General features: G+C 36.7%; 1 protein-coding gene across 2 annotated transcripts in view; it reads left to right on the plus strand.

Moving 5' to 3' along the window:
• ADAMTS19 (ADAM metallopeptidase with thrombospondin type 1 motif 19) overlaps window positions 1-15,460 on the plus strand; it is a 149,100-nt gene that overhangs the window by 43,657 nt on the left and 89,983 nt on the right. For both annotated transcript variants that reach the window (XM_049796456.1, XM_049796455.1), the window contains exon 7: window positions 7,988-8,031. In XM_049796456.1, the coding sequence (XP_049652413.1) occupies window positions 7,988-8,031 (44 nt within the window). The remainder of the gene's footprint in view (window positions 1-7,987; window positions 8,032-15,460) is intronic.

A 15,460-nucleotide genomic window follows, 5' to 3' on the forward strand; every position in this document is an offset into this window, starting at 1 on the left:
GACAGTGGAGGCAGTCAGCAGTATCTGCAGCAGCAGCAGCAGCTCTAGGGAGCACCAAACCTTCAAGCCTGCATCTGCCAGGAGAGTGAGTCTAGGGCTGCATTCCTTAGCTTGTGAGGTATGTCTCACAAATAGTAAGATACTTTGAAATAAAGCATGTAACACCTCTTTCCTTTAATTTTTTCATTTTCACCTTAACCAGCCTTTATGGGGAGAGGCAGAAGAGTTCTGAGCTGATGCAAGTGAGGCGTTAGTTAAGCAGTCAAGAGGCAGTGGTCTGGAGATGTCTTTAGCATCTAGTGCATTTGGCCACAGAGCTTTTTGAATTTCATGCAGCATTTCTAAATGGTAAAAAAGCTTTTGGAAAGTCTAATCTTATATTAAGACATGCTTTTCTGATGTGCTTTGTAATAGTGACATTCTGATTTGTGTTGCCTACAATTTTTTACCTGTCAGCTTTAATATGTTTTTTGGAGTAAATCTCTGATCAGTGTTAAGGAAATTGAAGTAGAGAGCAGGGAAGTGATTGGTTGGATGGCAGATAGTAAGTCAGTGCTGGAGCCAGAAATTAAAGATCTGTTCTTCTGACATTTTTATTTTTTCAGTGGTATTATTCTCTGGACTATACTGCCTCCCATCTCAGAGCTGCTTTAGCTGCTAATAAATTATACCAGTGCGGTTTGCTGACTGTGGGAATGTTTTGCTAATCCAGGCTCCCTCTGCACATCATCAGGTTTATGGTATAGCTAACCCCATGTGTGGCTCCACTTGTGTGTTTTGTTAATTCAGAGTCTCATTCTGTTTTGCAAACACAGAATAAGCTCCTTTGTCACAACTTCCAAACAGCTTTGGACAGCAGACCTGCTCTACTGAGAGAAATAATTTTGTTTAGACAGATGAACATCAACTGCTTGGTATTTTTCAAGTAAAAATGTAAAGTCTTGGTTATCTAACACATTCTGTGGCAGACCTCCTAAAACTTACCCACACCTCCTTTTTTGTCTCACATGATAATAGAACAGCAAGAGTGCTTTGAAAAAGCTTTCCTGTGCTTTCACATGCCAGTTGTGTCTAGTAACCAAAAGAGTTAGAAATGAAGTATTGAGTATTCTGCAGAGCTGATTTTAAAGCCTAACTACAAAGAGCATAATGTGTATGTAATAGACACTTATTCAACAAAGAGCCAGCAGAGACTTTCCATGAAAAAGGTACTTTTCAAGACTTATTTTTGCATTTGTTGCATAAAGCGGAAAGCAAAACCAGCTTCTCCCCACAACTTTCTCTGCTGCCCAAATAGGCTGTAATGATACATATGAATCTGCTACCAACTAGTTAATTTCACTTTACTGTGTCCTATTTCAGCCTGTGAGTTTTTGTTTAGTTTCCCTTTAAATTGGCTTATTCTGATGAAGTAATGTCCTGTTTAAAATATGGTGCTATATAGTACAGGGAGGACAGAAGGAAAAGTTTGAATAGTGTATTTAGAAAAGATCCCCAGGGAGGTTAAGTATAAGGCAAATGTGAGAATTAAGACAGAAATTGTTTTAAGGACTCTCTTGATAAAACTGTCTATCTGATTCACAGCTATAAATTAGCACTAGTACTTTAGAGATATACATGTCAGGAAGTACTTTTCTCTGAGGAAAAAATATACCATGGCACATCAACATCCTCCTTGCCTTTTATGTTAGAGTGCTAGTGCACAGATTTAAGCCTTGATTCTGGTGGCCACTGAGGTGATGTTACCAGTTGCTGTCTGCACAGGTTGTCTGACCTGAATGAGGTAACTGAAAGTAAGGCAGGAAAAAGCCCACAGTTGCTCTATGACAGTTCTTAAATTCTTTTATTGCCCCTATTGCAAACAAGGTAATGAAAGCTTCGAAGTGTATTTTAAAAAAAAGGTACAGGAATGAGGCAGAATCTACCTTCACTTAAAAGTTATGCATCATGCTGCTTTCCCAGTGCATAGTTCAATCTCTGTCACAGTGGTTTTTAGAAAAACATGTAAATATGAAAAGAATAAAAAAAAAAAAAAGTCAAGTTCTGTATTCTCCTTCTCAGAATTGCCATTTTCACATGTGCTTGTGATAGAAAGTAGATCTCCGGTTCTCCTAATATTAGTCAGATAGACAGTGATATTCCATGTTCACAGTGTACATCAGCTGTTTATTCGTATTTTTCTGCAGTGTCTGAAATCTCTTTGCTGTGGGTGATATATAATTGAAGCAGTGCTGCAAAGCATTTTCACTGTAGGAAAGTGCCTCATTCTATAAAAGCAGACAGTAGGATTAGACAGCACTTAAATTTGCTAAATATTGTTTCATTTCCAATCGTTCCTACCCTCCAGAACTGTTCTGAAAGCTTGGACAAGAATTTCTTAAGCATTGGTATTACATTCCAACGTGCACAAGAAGTACAGTTCTTTTTCTGACTTTGCTTTTTAATGCCTTTCTGATGATAATGGTTTGAACCAAAAATACCTGCTCAGAAGGTCAGAGGTGGAAGACTGTGAATGACTCCTGCACAGAAACTAACATTACAGGGTCACCGAAAAAGGTTGCAGTGTTTGGCAGTCCAAAATTGTTGAAATGTAAGGGGATGGAGATTTGGTTATTAAGCTGCTACTGTCCTTAAACTTCTAGTGGAATTCAGCTCTGGAAAAATAAGTTCTTGCAAGTGCATGGTGAGAGATTAAATTATTCCTAATTTTGTCTTCATAGTGGTATTTTTTCATCACTGTAATTTCAACACTGCCAACTTTGATATTTTTTCAAAGTTTTACAGTGTTTACTGTTTTTCTTTTGACATCAACAGCAGACATCAATGGAGTTCATGAGAATCTCACGTGTCCTTACTATTAAATATTTACTAATAGGATTGTAGATGAAGAAGGAAGCATGGAAACATAAGAGCATACTGTAGAATCAAAAGTGTCTTTTTTTAAAAAAACACAATCTCCTGTATTTATCACGTTAATTTTAAGACATGTATTTTTTATCTTGTGTATTTTAAAAATCCCCCTAATTTTAAGTCATCACATGCTGTTTGTTTTGTTTTTGTTTTTTTCTTCTCTACGTTCAAGTTGTTTGAGTCTGTGAAGTGGTAATGCTTGTAATAACACCTGTGAGAAAAATCTGCATGAATTTACCTGTTTCTGTCAGCTTGTTCTTTTGAGCTTTAGTACTCAGGCTTACATATGTTCTATTCACTCTGACAGACCTGTTACATAGCATTACATGAATGTAAACTGAATTTTAAATCTCTGATTATCTAGTGCAAGTCTCTAACATTAAATTCGGTCAGTCATCTTTACATTTTAATTTTATGGTGCATAAGAAGGCTAGACAGTCTTGAGACAAAGTTTTAAAAGAAAGGAAGATTAACTGTGTTCTGAAGTAGACTATTGCCACAGTTATTTACTTTCCAAATGGACAGTTGTATCTTATTTCTAATTTTTGTTACTTCAGGTTTCAACCATGGATCTCTTTGTACCGTTTGCTGCTAAAGAGCTGTTAGAAAGCTCCTCCCTATGTAAATACTTGTAGGCTGTGCTGAAGTCACAAGTCATCTTTCTCTTAGATTAACTTAGAATGGATTTTAAGCCTGTTTCTCAGACATGTAATCATTCTTTTAGCTCTTTCCAGACCTTTTCCTATTTTCCAAATTATTTTTTGAAGCATAAGTGCCAAAATTGGACACAGTAGTGTGTGAACGGTTGTACTGGTGCCATGTCTGATATTTTCCTGCATCTTTGTCCAAGGATACTGTTCAGTCCTACTGCTTGTTTTCAAATGCTCATTACTTCTTGTTGTTGTCGTGCTGTTGGCGTATCTGATCAAATTTGGGGGTCCAGTTTTGGCTACATTAAAATAAAAGTTACTCAGATGAGTCATCTTTAAAAATTGATTTGTCTTCATTCCTACTTGTATTCTACCACAAGTCATTTAATTTTCAGACTTTACCAATAGTGCTCGCTTGTTTTCTTCCAGATCATTGTTTAATGCTAATGCTGAGTCTAGATTCTGTTGGACTCCACTCAAAAACACCTTCCTTGGCTTCCTAACATTTTTTATATCTGTTTTGAGATGTCAGCTACACATTCAATTCAGTTAGTAGATCAATTACCACATTTCTGACCTGTTATTTTTTAGTTCGGCTGAAACATGGACTTTAGAAGAAGGCCTATTTATATTATCCTTTTTAATCTCAGTTCAACTTTAAAGAGCCTAAGTAAGTGATCTCTTAACCATTTAAAATATTTAAATATACTATTTCCTGATTTGCTAAAATACACTGTTGAGTGCATACTGGTGCATTTGAGGTTTACTCTCAAAGTACTAGACAGTTTCTGAAATAGCATTTATAGTAGTAACATTGTCCATTTGTTTAAATTACCAACTGAATAGTAAATGTGTAATTTATCTTGTGGTTCATTAACTCCAAAATTGATTTTAATTTAATTTTTTTTTAAGTGCATTTATTAGTTAGTATGTATGCGCTTAGTTTATATGTGGGAAAAATTTCAGAATGTACTATTACATGAAGAGACAAGAACATCTGCAGTGTTGTCATTATTCAGTTAGCACGATGCAAATGAAGGCATTTGCAATGTGATGATAATGTTATTTGCCATGGGGGCCATTAATTGCAACTATTCTTTATAAAAACCTTATGATTTGAGAAAACTTGTTGCATGGGTCATAAGCCTCAAATATATCTGAAAAAGTGTTAAGTCCTAGACTCAAAGATGACAGCAGGAGTTAGACTTCAGTTTCAAGCCTATACTACTTTTATCAAAATTATGAACATTAGAGAAGTTAAGAAACTGAAAGTAGGGTGAAAGCCAGAATGAAGATTTGGTAGACTGGTAAAATCCATTATCTGTCCTCTTCTGTTTCTTCTTCTCTCCAATCTAGCATATGGAAGGAAATGATAAACCGTCTTGGACAAGAAGTAGGTCTTTTGACTGGTATGCCTAAAACAAGTGTTAAATTTACCTAAAATGATGAATTGGTGCAAACTATTCATAAAACAACAACAAAAAAACCCCTGGATTCTTCTGTAGTCTTCCTCTGCTGTTCTTCATGTTTTCTGTTCTACATCCCATCCTCACATCAGGATTTATTTTAACAAAGAGAATGTAGTGAGATACTTTATATTTAGAAATTGGATAGTTGGTCTTTGTTTGCTGTGAAGGTCTTTCATAATGCTACGTGTAGTCGATTAAAAATGCACTAACTAAATACAATTTTCTGAAACAATGGACTAGTGGTTACCCATTCTTGCTTAGAATTCTTTTCTAGAGTTAGCCAACTCGTTCAAGCTCGGAAATCAGTCCTAAATCTCGTGAAAGCTCTTCTTTTCTCTCAGTTGAATAAGGAGCTGTTCTCCTCTCCATGTGCTTGCAAAGTAACCATTTAGAGTAATGGAAGTTGTGTTCTGGATAGTGGTTAGAAGGGGTCTTTAGTGTGCTTTAACCAGTTTCTTGCTTTCAGTGTTACTCAGTTAACTAACTTGAGCCACAAAAGCTTCTATATGCATTAATGGTAATGCTAATAGCTTTGCCCTATTTTGCTTAGAGAAGGGAGGAGAAGAACAAAGGCAAATAATCTCAATGGCTTTCCTGAGGGCTTTGTAGTGTGTTTTATTGCTCTATTTTATACGTCCTCTTACTTGGAAGAGTCCATATCCTCTCTTTTGTTTTGTGTAGTTTCAGTATGCCAATTCCATATATATATATATATATATATATATATAAAAAATGTAGAGGGGTGTATATAAATATATGTGTGTATGTTGTATACACGCACAGGAACGTAGTTGTAATATGGTGGAATATTTAAGTTACCGGGTGGGAATTAGAGAATGATTTCTGTGAGAGTCATTGGTAGGTCTAGCTAGAGCTGTAAATCTTTACTAAGGAGCCTAGTCTCAAATGTATGTAATGCATTCATATTCTTGGAAATTAAAGGAGGTATTACATTCTTACAATGTAAATCAGGAACTAAGAATGGTTTATTGTACTTCTCTCTTGCCAAATCATAGCAGTACTGTTTCCCCCAAGTCCCATAATGAAAGTCTGGATGCATAGCTTAACCATAGTCAGTCAGCCAAGAAAGAAAAACAAAACAAAAACAGCTCAGTAAGTGTATGAGAACAAAGCTATTACATAAGCAGAAACCTCTTGGATATTGGCAGTTTTAAAATGTCAGATGGTATTCTTTTACATTTGAAGGTATGCTCTCTTTTTTTTTAACTTGTTGTTACATCACTTAACATTTAGGGCAGTTGTATGAGTGTGTGTGGAAGACAATCTATGTCCTTAGATTGTCTTTACACATGTTCTGTTGCTTCACCACAAGTCCCATATTTCTAATCGTTTTGTCATGTTGCTTAACAAGACAATAAGTCCCTTGTGTCACATAGCACAAAACAAAGAATTGTCTTACAACCCAGTGCATTAATGCAATTTGTTGCAGGTTTTAAAAAATAAAAGAGCTTCCTTCTGTATCTGATTATAATTTCTTGTTCACCACCTTTGGCTCAATTTCCAGGCCTCTTCTAAGTGGATTCCCAGAGTTTCTTTATCAGTTTATTTGCAAGACTTGTTCCTAGCACTGTTGTTTTGCTTTTCTACCCTGTAGTTGTCTGGCAATGGTGACTGGAGAATCAAAAGCTATGTAAACCCAAGTCTCTGGCTGTGTGGCCTTTAGCAAGTGTCAGAAATTTGCTGGCCTCTTGAGATTGCTTTTGGGTCTAAATCATTCTGTGGGAATAGTCTGTGGGAAACAAACAAACAAACAAAAAGCTCTTGGAGTAGTTACATTTGTAAAAATGGTAAGTATCACTAGTCTGTTCTCTCATATCAAGCACCAAATAATTCCTGCATTTTGTTCCTGGAAAATGAGTGTTTCTATATGTGTGTATCTTTATCAATCTATGTGTATATCTTTGTAGCTTCATAGGCAGAATATAAAAATGAAATCTCTCTGGCCCATGTGGTCCCTCTCTAAAAATAGAGACCATTACTCTGTGGCACAGCTAAAGAACAGAAACTTGAGTACATGTTGAAATGAAGTTCAGGTAACTAGGTTGTATTTTGCTTAGATGCTATATGTAGGAGTTTTTTGTTGTTTGTTCCTTGTTGGTTCCCTGCCTGCCTTCCTCAGTTCATGCATACCGCAGCAGCCCCATTTTTACTTAAAGTAAAAAACTAGCATGAGTTATAACACTCCAGTAAAAAGCAGCTTTTCCTTTGCTCTTTTGGTAACTTTGTTATATTTCTTTGAGAACAGGTAAAATACGTGTGAAATTAAATGAATCCCAACCAGATGTTCGTTAACACAGAGATGAAATATTTATCCACTTCATGCAATTGAACAGTCTTATTTATAGAGCTATGGCTGGACTAAAATCTATGTAGGAGATAGGATAGTCTTCTCCCAGTGAGTTAATTTGTAAGTCTTCCACTACTAGAATGGGATGCCCTAGCAGAAATGCTTCTCCAGAATGTATTCCTATTAGTCATTTTAACCATTGACTTATTAGCACAAAAACTTTCTGACTCTATCTCCGATTAAATGCTGGATTACAATGCTGCATTTGGACCTGATATTAAGCACTGAAGATATTTTTATTTCAAATGAAAGAAAGACTAGCTTTAGACTTGTTGCATTTCAAGATACTTACATGGGGGAACCCCCCCCCCCCCCAGAAATTAGGTACAATGTAATTTATATATGTTGGGTTTTTTAAACTTTAAAATATGTTTTGTCACCCGACTACTCCTAAATCTGTTCTGAGAATAAACTCAAGTTTAAGTGTTCTGGGTAATCCTGGCCTTTGCTTCCCCATGCTCTTTGTTGAGATACTGCTGTTCTGTATTTATTCATTGAGCCATACAAAATATTTGTAAATAGGTCACACGGTCGTTACCAGTCTGACAGCTTGGCTTGCTTAACATTGTTCTTTTCCCCCCCAATTCTAGGAAGGATTTCTGTGTACATAAAGACGAACCATGTGATACTGTTGGTAAGTAAATAAAAGTAAGAGTCTGTGTGTGTAAACCACTTCATAAAATAAGTGTTACATAAATAGAGATGTGAAGCTAAAAGATGACAACAGCATCAGTGATGGATACCTGTAACTAGCTAAAATGCAAACTACATCTCAAATGCCAATAATACTTTGTTAGATTTCTGTATGCTTCTAGCAAAATAATATGTTTAAGTACAATATTTCCATCTCATTCATAAAGCAAACTTTAAAAACTTTTTTCTCTTTAATCTCACTGACAGTTTAATGCAAAATTGTTTCAATATTCTTAATTCAGAACACGAAGCTAAAAAAATGTGTTTAAGACTCTTTTTTTATGCAGTGGATTTATCTTTGGTAAGAATTATGTCTATGATGTTTATAAGAAGTTTCCATAAGAATATAATATAATATAGTAAAGTGATACAGTGTTTATGAACTATGTAACTTCAGAAGAATACAGGATGTGAACTATTGTGCAAGGCATCTTCTGATGTCTTCAATTAAGCTGAGTACTAGCTGCACTGAGTTTTTCTATCAGCAGTCATTAATTTAGTTCACACCCTTTTGGGTAGACAGTTTTTCAGTGTAAAGATCTGGTAGAAAAAGTAGCAAAAGGTAGCAATTGTTCAGTTGTAATTCTGGGTTAAAACATGCCATGACACTAAATGAAGGATGTCATGGCATGTTTTTACCCTAGAATTTCATTTGGCTAATAGATGTTTTAAGAGTTCTATATGTAATAAATACAGGTATTCAGAACCCAAATTGTTTCAATAAGATTAGCATGGCAGTAATGGACTATTAGCTGCTGTCATGCTTGTGCTCCCTCTTAGGTAGAGAAGTAGATTCATTTTTTTTCCTGTTTAATTTCAGTGGTAAAGGTTTGAGAAGAATTCTTATGTGAACTGTATTACCTCACTCCTTGGTAGTCTTCTTTCTTTTACTGCTGTATGATCCCAAGTCTATGTGAGCATGTCTGTGGGATGGATATCAATAAAGAATCATTCTAAATGAAGAATGGAGTAGCTCTTACAGCAGTTAGTGGTTAAGAATTCATAGTGTTCTTCCACCAATCAGTGTCTCAGTCTTGGGTGAATTTTGTGTGAGTGTTTGGTGCTCAGAGGCGTTTATTTTTGGCTTGTAAGTGGAAAAATGTTTCCTTCTAGCTGAAAGAGGAAGCGATGTGACAAGAAGCCTTCAGCATCTTATGTTGATCTAAGCTGAAGGTCAAACCTGGAGTACTTCCAGTATACCTAAATCAGGATAGGCTGCTGTCTGGATTTCACAGATGAAGTGAATGTATTCAAGGATTTTCCTTGAAAAATGTTTCCTCTTTCATTCAGCCTTGGAGGTAATAGAATGACTATTTATCTCTGAATTTGTCCATGGAATTGTAAATGAGATAAGAATGAACTGATTCAAGTATCAGACCCTCACATTTCTATGGTGAAGAAGCTTGGATGAAACTTGAAAACGAGGCAGTACATTCATCGTCAGTGCACAGGAAGTAAAGAGTTTGCAGTCTTATTATAGTGATAAGCAAAATGAAGTAGAGACCTTGGCTGTCTAATCTGGCATTTTGTGGAATGGCTGTTGTGGACTTTCTCACTATGCATATTGTTTAGAGTTTTCTTCAGGAATTGAAACGTAGTTCATATGTGTAGTTCTTTCCATATAGCTACAACTGTGCAGCAAAAGCTAAGGTCATTCTTTTCCTGTTGTTCCATCAGTTATATGAATTTAAACATTAGTTTTCCGGATGAATATAGTGCTGTTCCATAAATTCAGTGTATCATTTCTTCCATGCACATTTACAGTACTGTGGGTCCATGCTCAATGTAAAGAAGATAATGTCTTTCTGAAGCTCTTGCCCACCATCATCCATGAGCTGATCTAAGGAAGAGTGTTCAAAAACTGGGGAGAACTTCGTCCATTTCTGTGCATTTCTCTTGAAGGGAATTTTTAAATTGTCTTACTGGCATGGATGTATTAAGTCAATATTTTTAGGATTGAAGTTTTATATGCAAAATTGTTGAAAGTACATGTAGGTAGATGGTGGTTTCATTTTGGCGTCTTTTCTTTTACTTTTGATTTCCCTAGGAAAACCCAAATGGTGATTTTTAGTCTTAGATTAGATCATGAGTAAAAGTTCATTGAAAGGTAAGGATGAGGTGTTTGATTTTACTATAGATCTTCATGCAACATGTTTATAAGCAAAAGGAGACAGCACATTCCAGGGACCTTTAACATGCTGTAAATTACAGAATTTGCCAAAGAAAGTAGATGAGAAATGCTAATGTAGTACCAACTGTACAATTCCCAGCTGTCCAGAGCTTGCCTCTCCTTCCCCCAATAAACCCCCAAAAGAATACACCACAATACAGACTTTTGTCTACCATAAAGGCAATTCTCTGTGAAATGTTAACATAACTGTACATGTACATGAGGCAGTCAAGGTGATCTTTGTAGCACATTACACAATCCAGAAATGAAAGTCATGAGAAAAGAACATTTACAGGATGGACCTCATTATTGGAGAGGGTTGTCATGTTGGATCATAGTTCTTCCCAGTGATGGATACTAAACAGACAAATACTGGATTTATTGTTTATTCATTAAATGCCAAGACTCACAGTTTTCAGACTGGATGTGAGTACCCACTTAAGCCAGATGGAGTTAAGTACTGTTGCCAGTATTCTGTTATGCAGACAAAGTGTTCATGTACTTAGGTGGCAAACAATAAATTTCTCTGTGCTTCTGGTCTTGTTCTACTCAAAGTACAGAGCTTATGCACTCTTCAATTAGTACTTTTTCATTGTCTCTTAAAATAACAGACTGATTTATATGAAGATTTAATGGTATAAAGGTAACATTAACCAAGAACTCTTAACCTGAAAAAAATGTTTACTCAAAATCAAAAACATGTGTCAAAACTCCCTAGAAAGATATAATTTCATTCTTTATTTTGAAACAAAATACATGGTGCCAATCTTCTAAATGTTCCTTCACAAAAGCATTTAAGGTGGACAAATGCAAGAATTTTATTTCCATGATGATAGAAAACATATTTTGGAATGTTTGTCAGATTTTTACATTCTTAATCAGGAAAAAAAGTTCTGGCTATCTTGGTGATCAAGCACAAAATGTATTAACACTTCATATTTGAGAGTTTTGAAAAGTAGGCAGAAATAGAAGAATTAGTTCTGGAATTTTATTCAATTTCCCAAAGTGTGTTGAAGTTTAAAAAGCAGAATGTCTTTATTTTATGCTTTTCAGAGTTACATTAAGTATTATACTATTGCTAGAAGTGTTCAGAAAGCTCTACTGTAGCCTAGGGAGTTGTGGGGCTACTTTCTTACTTCACATTGTAAATCCAGAGTAACTCAAATGAATGCCTTCCTTGACTAATCTCATGTTTCTGTAAAATAGTAAGCTAGACTCTCATATGGTGTCAGTCAGCCCAGCTCAACTGATTTCATCCAAGCTGATTTCAGCATTGCCAATTGTCACAGCCCCTGTCAAATTCTTTCTGGTCTGGGTGGAGAACCACAAGGCAATTGTTTTAGGCTCAAAATCGACCAGACCCAAGTGTTCTTGAGCTTCCTCTGGTTGATTGGCTGCAGCACTCTTTATTTTTTTTCCCCTGCTGTTCTGCTCATGTGTATGCTCGCCATCCCCAATCCTGCATGGAAGTGAGACCCTGTTGCTCGGCCACTGCTTCTCACAGCTCTTCTGTAGCTTAAAGAGAGATATCAGACCTTGCTTTACTGTATGATCATTAGGAACATATTATGATTAAAACAGAGGGCTTGTCTAGGGGTGGAACAATATGAAGATGTTTATATACAAATTAAATTTACTTTAGCTAATGAAAAAAAATGGTTTAGCTCTGTAATTGTCCAAGATTCTTTTCCGCCAGAAGACAACTGGGTTTGGGTATCATGGTATTTCTGTCTTCCAAACAGGTTTTGTTAGCTTAGTCAGAGGGAACTATCTTTTAAATTTGTGGTAGTTTGGTGTGTTGTTCTTTTTCTTGTGCTGTAGACAGGTAAATTATGAGTGTAGATGTCTCAATGAATTTCTGAAAAATTAAGAAATAATTCAGTTGTCAATTTTCAGAAAATTAAGTCTGTACTAAAAGGATCAGCACGAAATGTAAACTAGGGGCTAGTAGATGCTGTATTGTTTTTGTGCATGCATTTTCTGGTATTATCACATTTCAGTAACTGAAAGGAGCAATGGTTCATAGGGAAACTTGTTAGTGGGTTATTGCACAAACCATAGTACCAGCAGATGGAAATCAACAGATATTGTCTCACTCTCTTCAAGGATTAGTCTAACAAATAAACACAGGAAGACTATTTCTTGAAGCGAGTGTATGTACATTTGCATTTCCCTTCCTTTGTCAACATTTCCACTGCAGCAATTAAGATTTTGAGTCTCTGAGACCTACTTCTTTTAGATTACATCTGTTGTTTGTTGCTAGCTAATGACTTCTGTGGAAACACTGTAACAGAGAGTTCTTAGTGTGAAATGTTACAGGCACAGGCAGATTGTGAAATTAGGCTTGGCTTGTGTTGGCATCAGTTTGGAGCCTCATTAATCTGCAGGAAGTGAGGGAACGGCTGTTTCTAAGGGAGGCCATGTCCTTTCTGGGACTGCCCTGCTTGGAGGCTGCTCACTGCCTTTGTTTAGCATCCCTCTGCCTGCTTTTCCAGTCTTTCCTTGTGCCAGCAAAATGACTCAGCAAGTCTTAGCAGAAACAGGCGTTTGTGTTTAGTGGTAATTGTGATTGTTTACTTAACTAGCTGTAAAACTTTGTTTGTAGCTTCCATGGAGCTCACTATTTGCATCAAAGCTGTAGGTTAGATTGACCGGTAGGTTCTAGCAGAGTGCTTGAGAGCTTCTGATGCCCTGGAAGTGTTCAGTGATGCATAATGTTGTTCTCACAGCAGTATCGTCTCAAAATGGTTTTCAAAAGGTGTAGGAATGAACATAATTGCTACAGCTGGAAATACTGGCAGACTGAATGACCTGCACAAGATCAATGAATTAAGAAGTGAGAGAATCACAAATGGAACCCAGCATGTTCTTCCTTTCCGTTCACCCTATTACATTGTCTGCATTTCTAGTGCCCTTTGACGTGACTTTTAAGAAAATCTGACACGTTGGCATGCTGTCATATCACTGTAAGTTGTAAAGCTCCAAGTAAATTTCTCCTTAAAGAACATGTAGAATTTGAAAATAATTTGGAGACAAAAAATCTTCTATTCTACTATTTGAAAGCTGTTGCTTTAGTAATACTATCCTATAGTGAATATTAATTGCAGTTCCTGCTGGTAGTTGTTTTTTTTCTAAGTCTTTATTGAAGATAGACCATTCCAGATGTCAGACACTAAGCACCTGATTCCTTGTATTATCCCTTGTCTTATGGTATCTGATTCTTCAGGTAGTATCTTCTTTCATCCCTTGTCAAAAGTCCGCAGGTGTACAACACGTGCTTTGTAAAATGTTGTGACCATAGCTGATGTTTTGAAAGATTTATGATAGCTAGTAAAATATCCTAGTAACACTGACTGCAACAAAATGGGGGGGAAAAAAAAAAAAAAAAAAAAGTAGTATTTCCAGATTCAGTTACTGTAAGCCTTTTACTGCACTCAGTTAAAAAAATATGCCTCTGTCAAAGGAAGGTCAGGAATTTTCTCGGCATGTATAGAGTTTCATTTGACCTAATATGTCAGAATTATGAATAATTTTGAAGACAGCTTTTGCCTAACATAGAGTGACCTCAGCTGATTGTTTCATTACTGTCTTCTTACTGCAGCAGGGCGAGGCTTCTTTTTTTTAACTGCATCTTCAGCTGACACTCCTATATTGTTCTGCACAAACCTGTTTCCTTTAAAGCTCATACCATTTGCTTATACTCTTAGTCCTGGTTGAAATTCCCAAGTAATAGGATGTTTCAGGAATAGTAAATGGAGCTTTTCTGATTCTTTATGAAAGACAGGGTTTCCAACATTTCACTAATCTCAAAGGAGTGTAAGTACAATGTTCTGGTTGTGATCTCCTGGACAGAAGGTAATTAAGTGCTGTTTTCAAACAATATTTTTTATCTTATGATATCACAAAAGAGCAGGGTTTCCTTAAAAAAAAATTAAAAATTATTATTTTTAAAACCTGATACTGTATCATTTGATCCTGTATTTTCAGATACCATCTTCAGTTAAAACATCGGCTATTAGAACATTGTTTCCCAAAAACGCCCTTCCATGTAAACTGTTTACTAGAAAGTGTTTTCTTATAAAATGCTGATATTGCAATCTCTAAACAGAGCTCCCTTAAAAACTCTCCTCAGATCGTTTTAGGGGGATGGTACAAATATAGTATATTATCAATTTCTAACTTTGGTAAAAGCTAGTGTTGCAAATGTAAAAACAATAGTGGAAAATTGAGGTGCCATCAGGTCTTCATTCTGTTGCAAAGGTTCTAAGTAGCGTGGATACAAATCATGACTGGTAAGGAGTGAAACATCTACACAATAAAGACTACAAAACTAAACGAAGTGAAAGAACACGTCTTCCATCGAACTTAGCAAAACGCCAAAGATAGGTTTATTTACTTTGCTTTTCTAATGTGAAAGGTGTAGATCTTTAATACTTGGACTTGGCCTTTTCCTCCAAAACTTGTCCCCAGGGATAAAGGTTTAGTCCAGCCCCAGCCCTGTGCATTAAGAGATATGACAGAAATAGGGCATTGGGCAGGCTATCATTGTCCAGTGAAGGTTAATGCTGGAAATACTGAAGCTGAATGCTTAGGGCCTGTTACTGATGAAGAAGCAGCCAAAGAATTTGCACGGAACACAGGCAGGAGCACTGCGGAAGTAAACTTAACAAAGTCTGTTTCCCTGTGCTTCCTCATCTGTATCCATCTGGTGTCCCTCCTCTTATCCAGAAGATCGCCCTGTTGTAGTCTTGTGTAGCTGCCCTTAGCCTAACTAGCTAGGGGAGCGGTAACGGTTTGCTGGGAAGCAGGGTGAATTCTTTCGTGCTGAGCTGTGTGCTGCTGTGGCTGAAGTCCTGCGGGCACTTGATATTGCTAATTTAAAGCTAGTTCAAGCACCTTTGTGCTGCAGAACAGGAGCCCTTGTGACACAAGCCCTGTAGGCAGGGTTAGTCATCTGCCACTATCTAACACTTGGTGTGGCTAGACAGGACAGGATTACTGGACCCTGCACCGCGTTTCTCCAGAGGAAGGCAAAGAAGAGAAGAGGTGCTGCCACTGTGGTTTTAGCGGGCACCGTTGAGCGTGTCCCAGTTAAAAACTGGGATAAAGAAGCAGGAGGAAGTCACTCTCCTCTCTTCTAGGCTGTCCCCACTGTCAGAACTGGATCCTGCAGCATGTGTCTGTTTTTCTAGAAGATACT

Source organism: Accipiter gentilis, chromosome Z (genome assembly GCF_929443795.1).
Source record: "Accipiter gentilis chromosome Z, bAccGen1.1, whole genome shotgun sequence".
NCBI lineage: Eukaryota > Metazoa > Chordata > Aves > Accipitriformes > Accipitridae > Astur > Astur gentilis.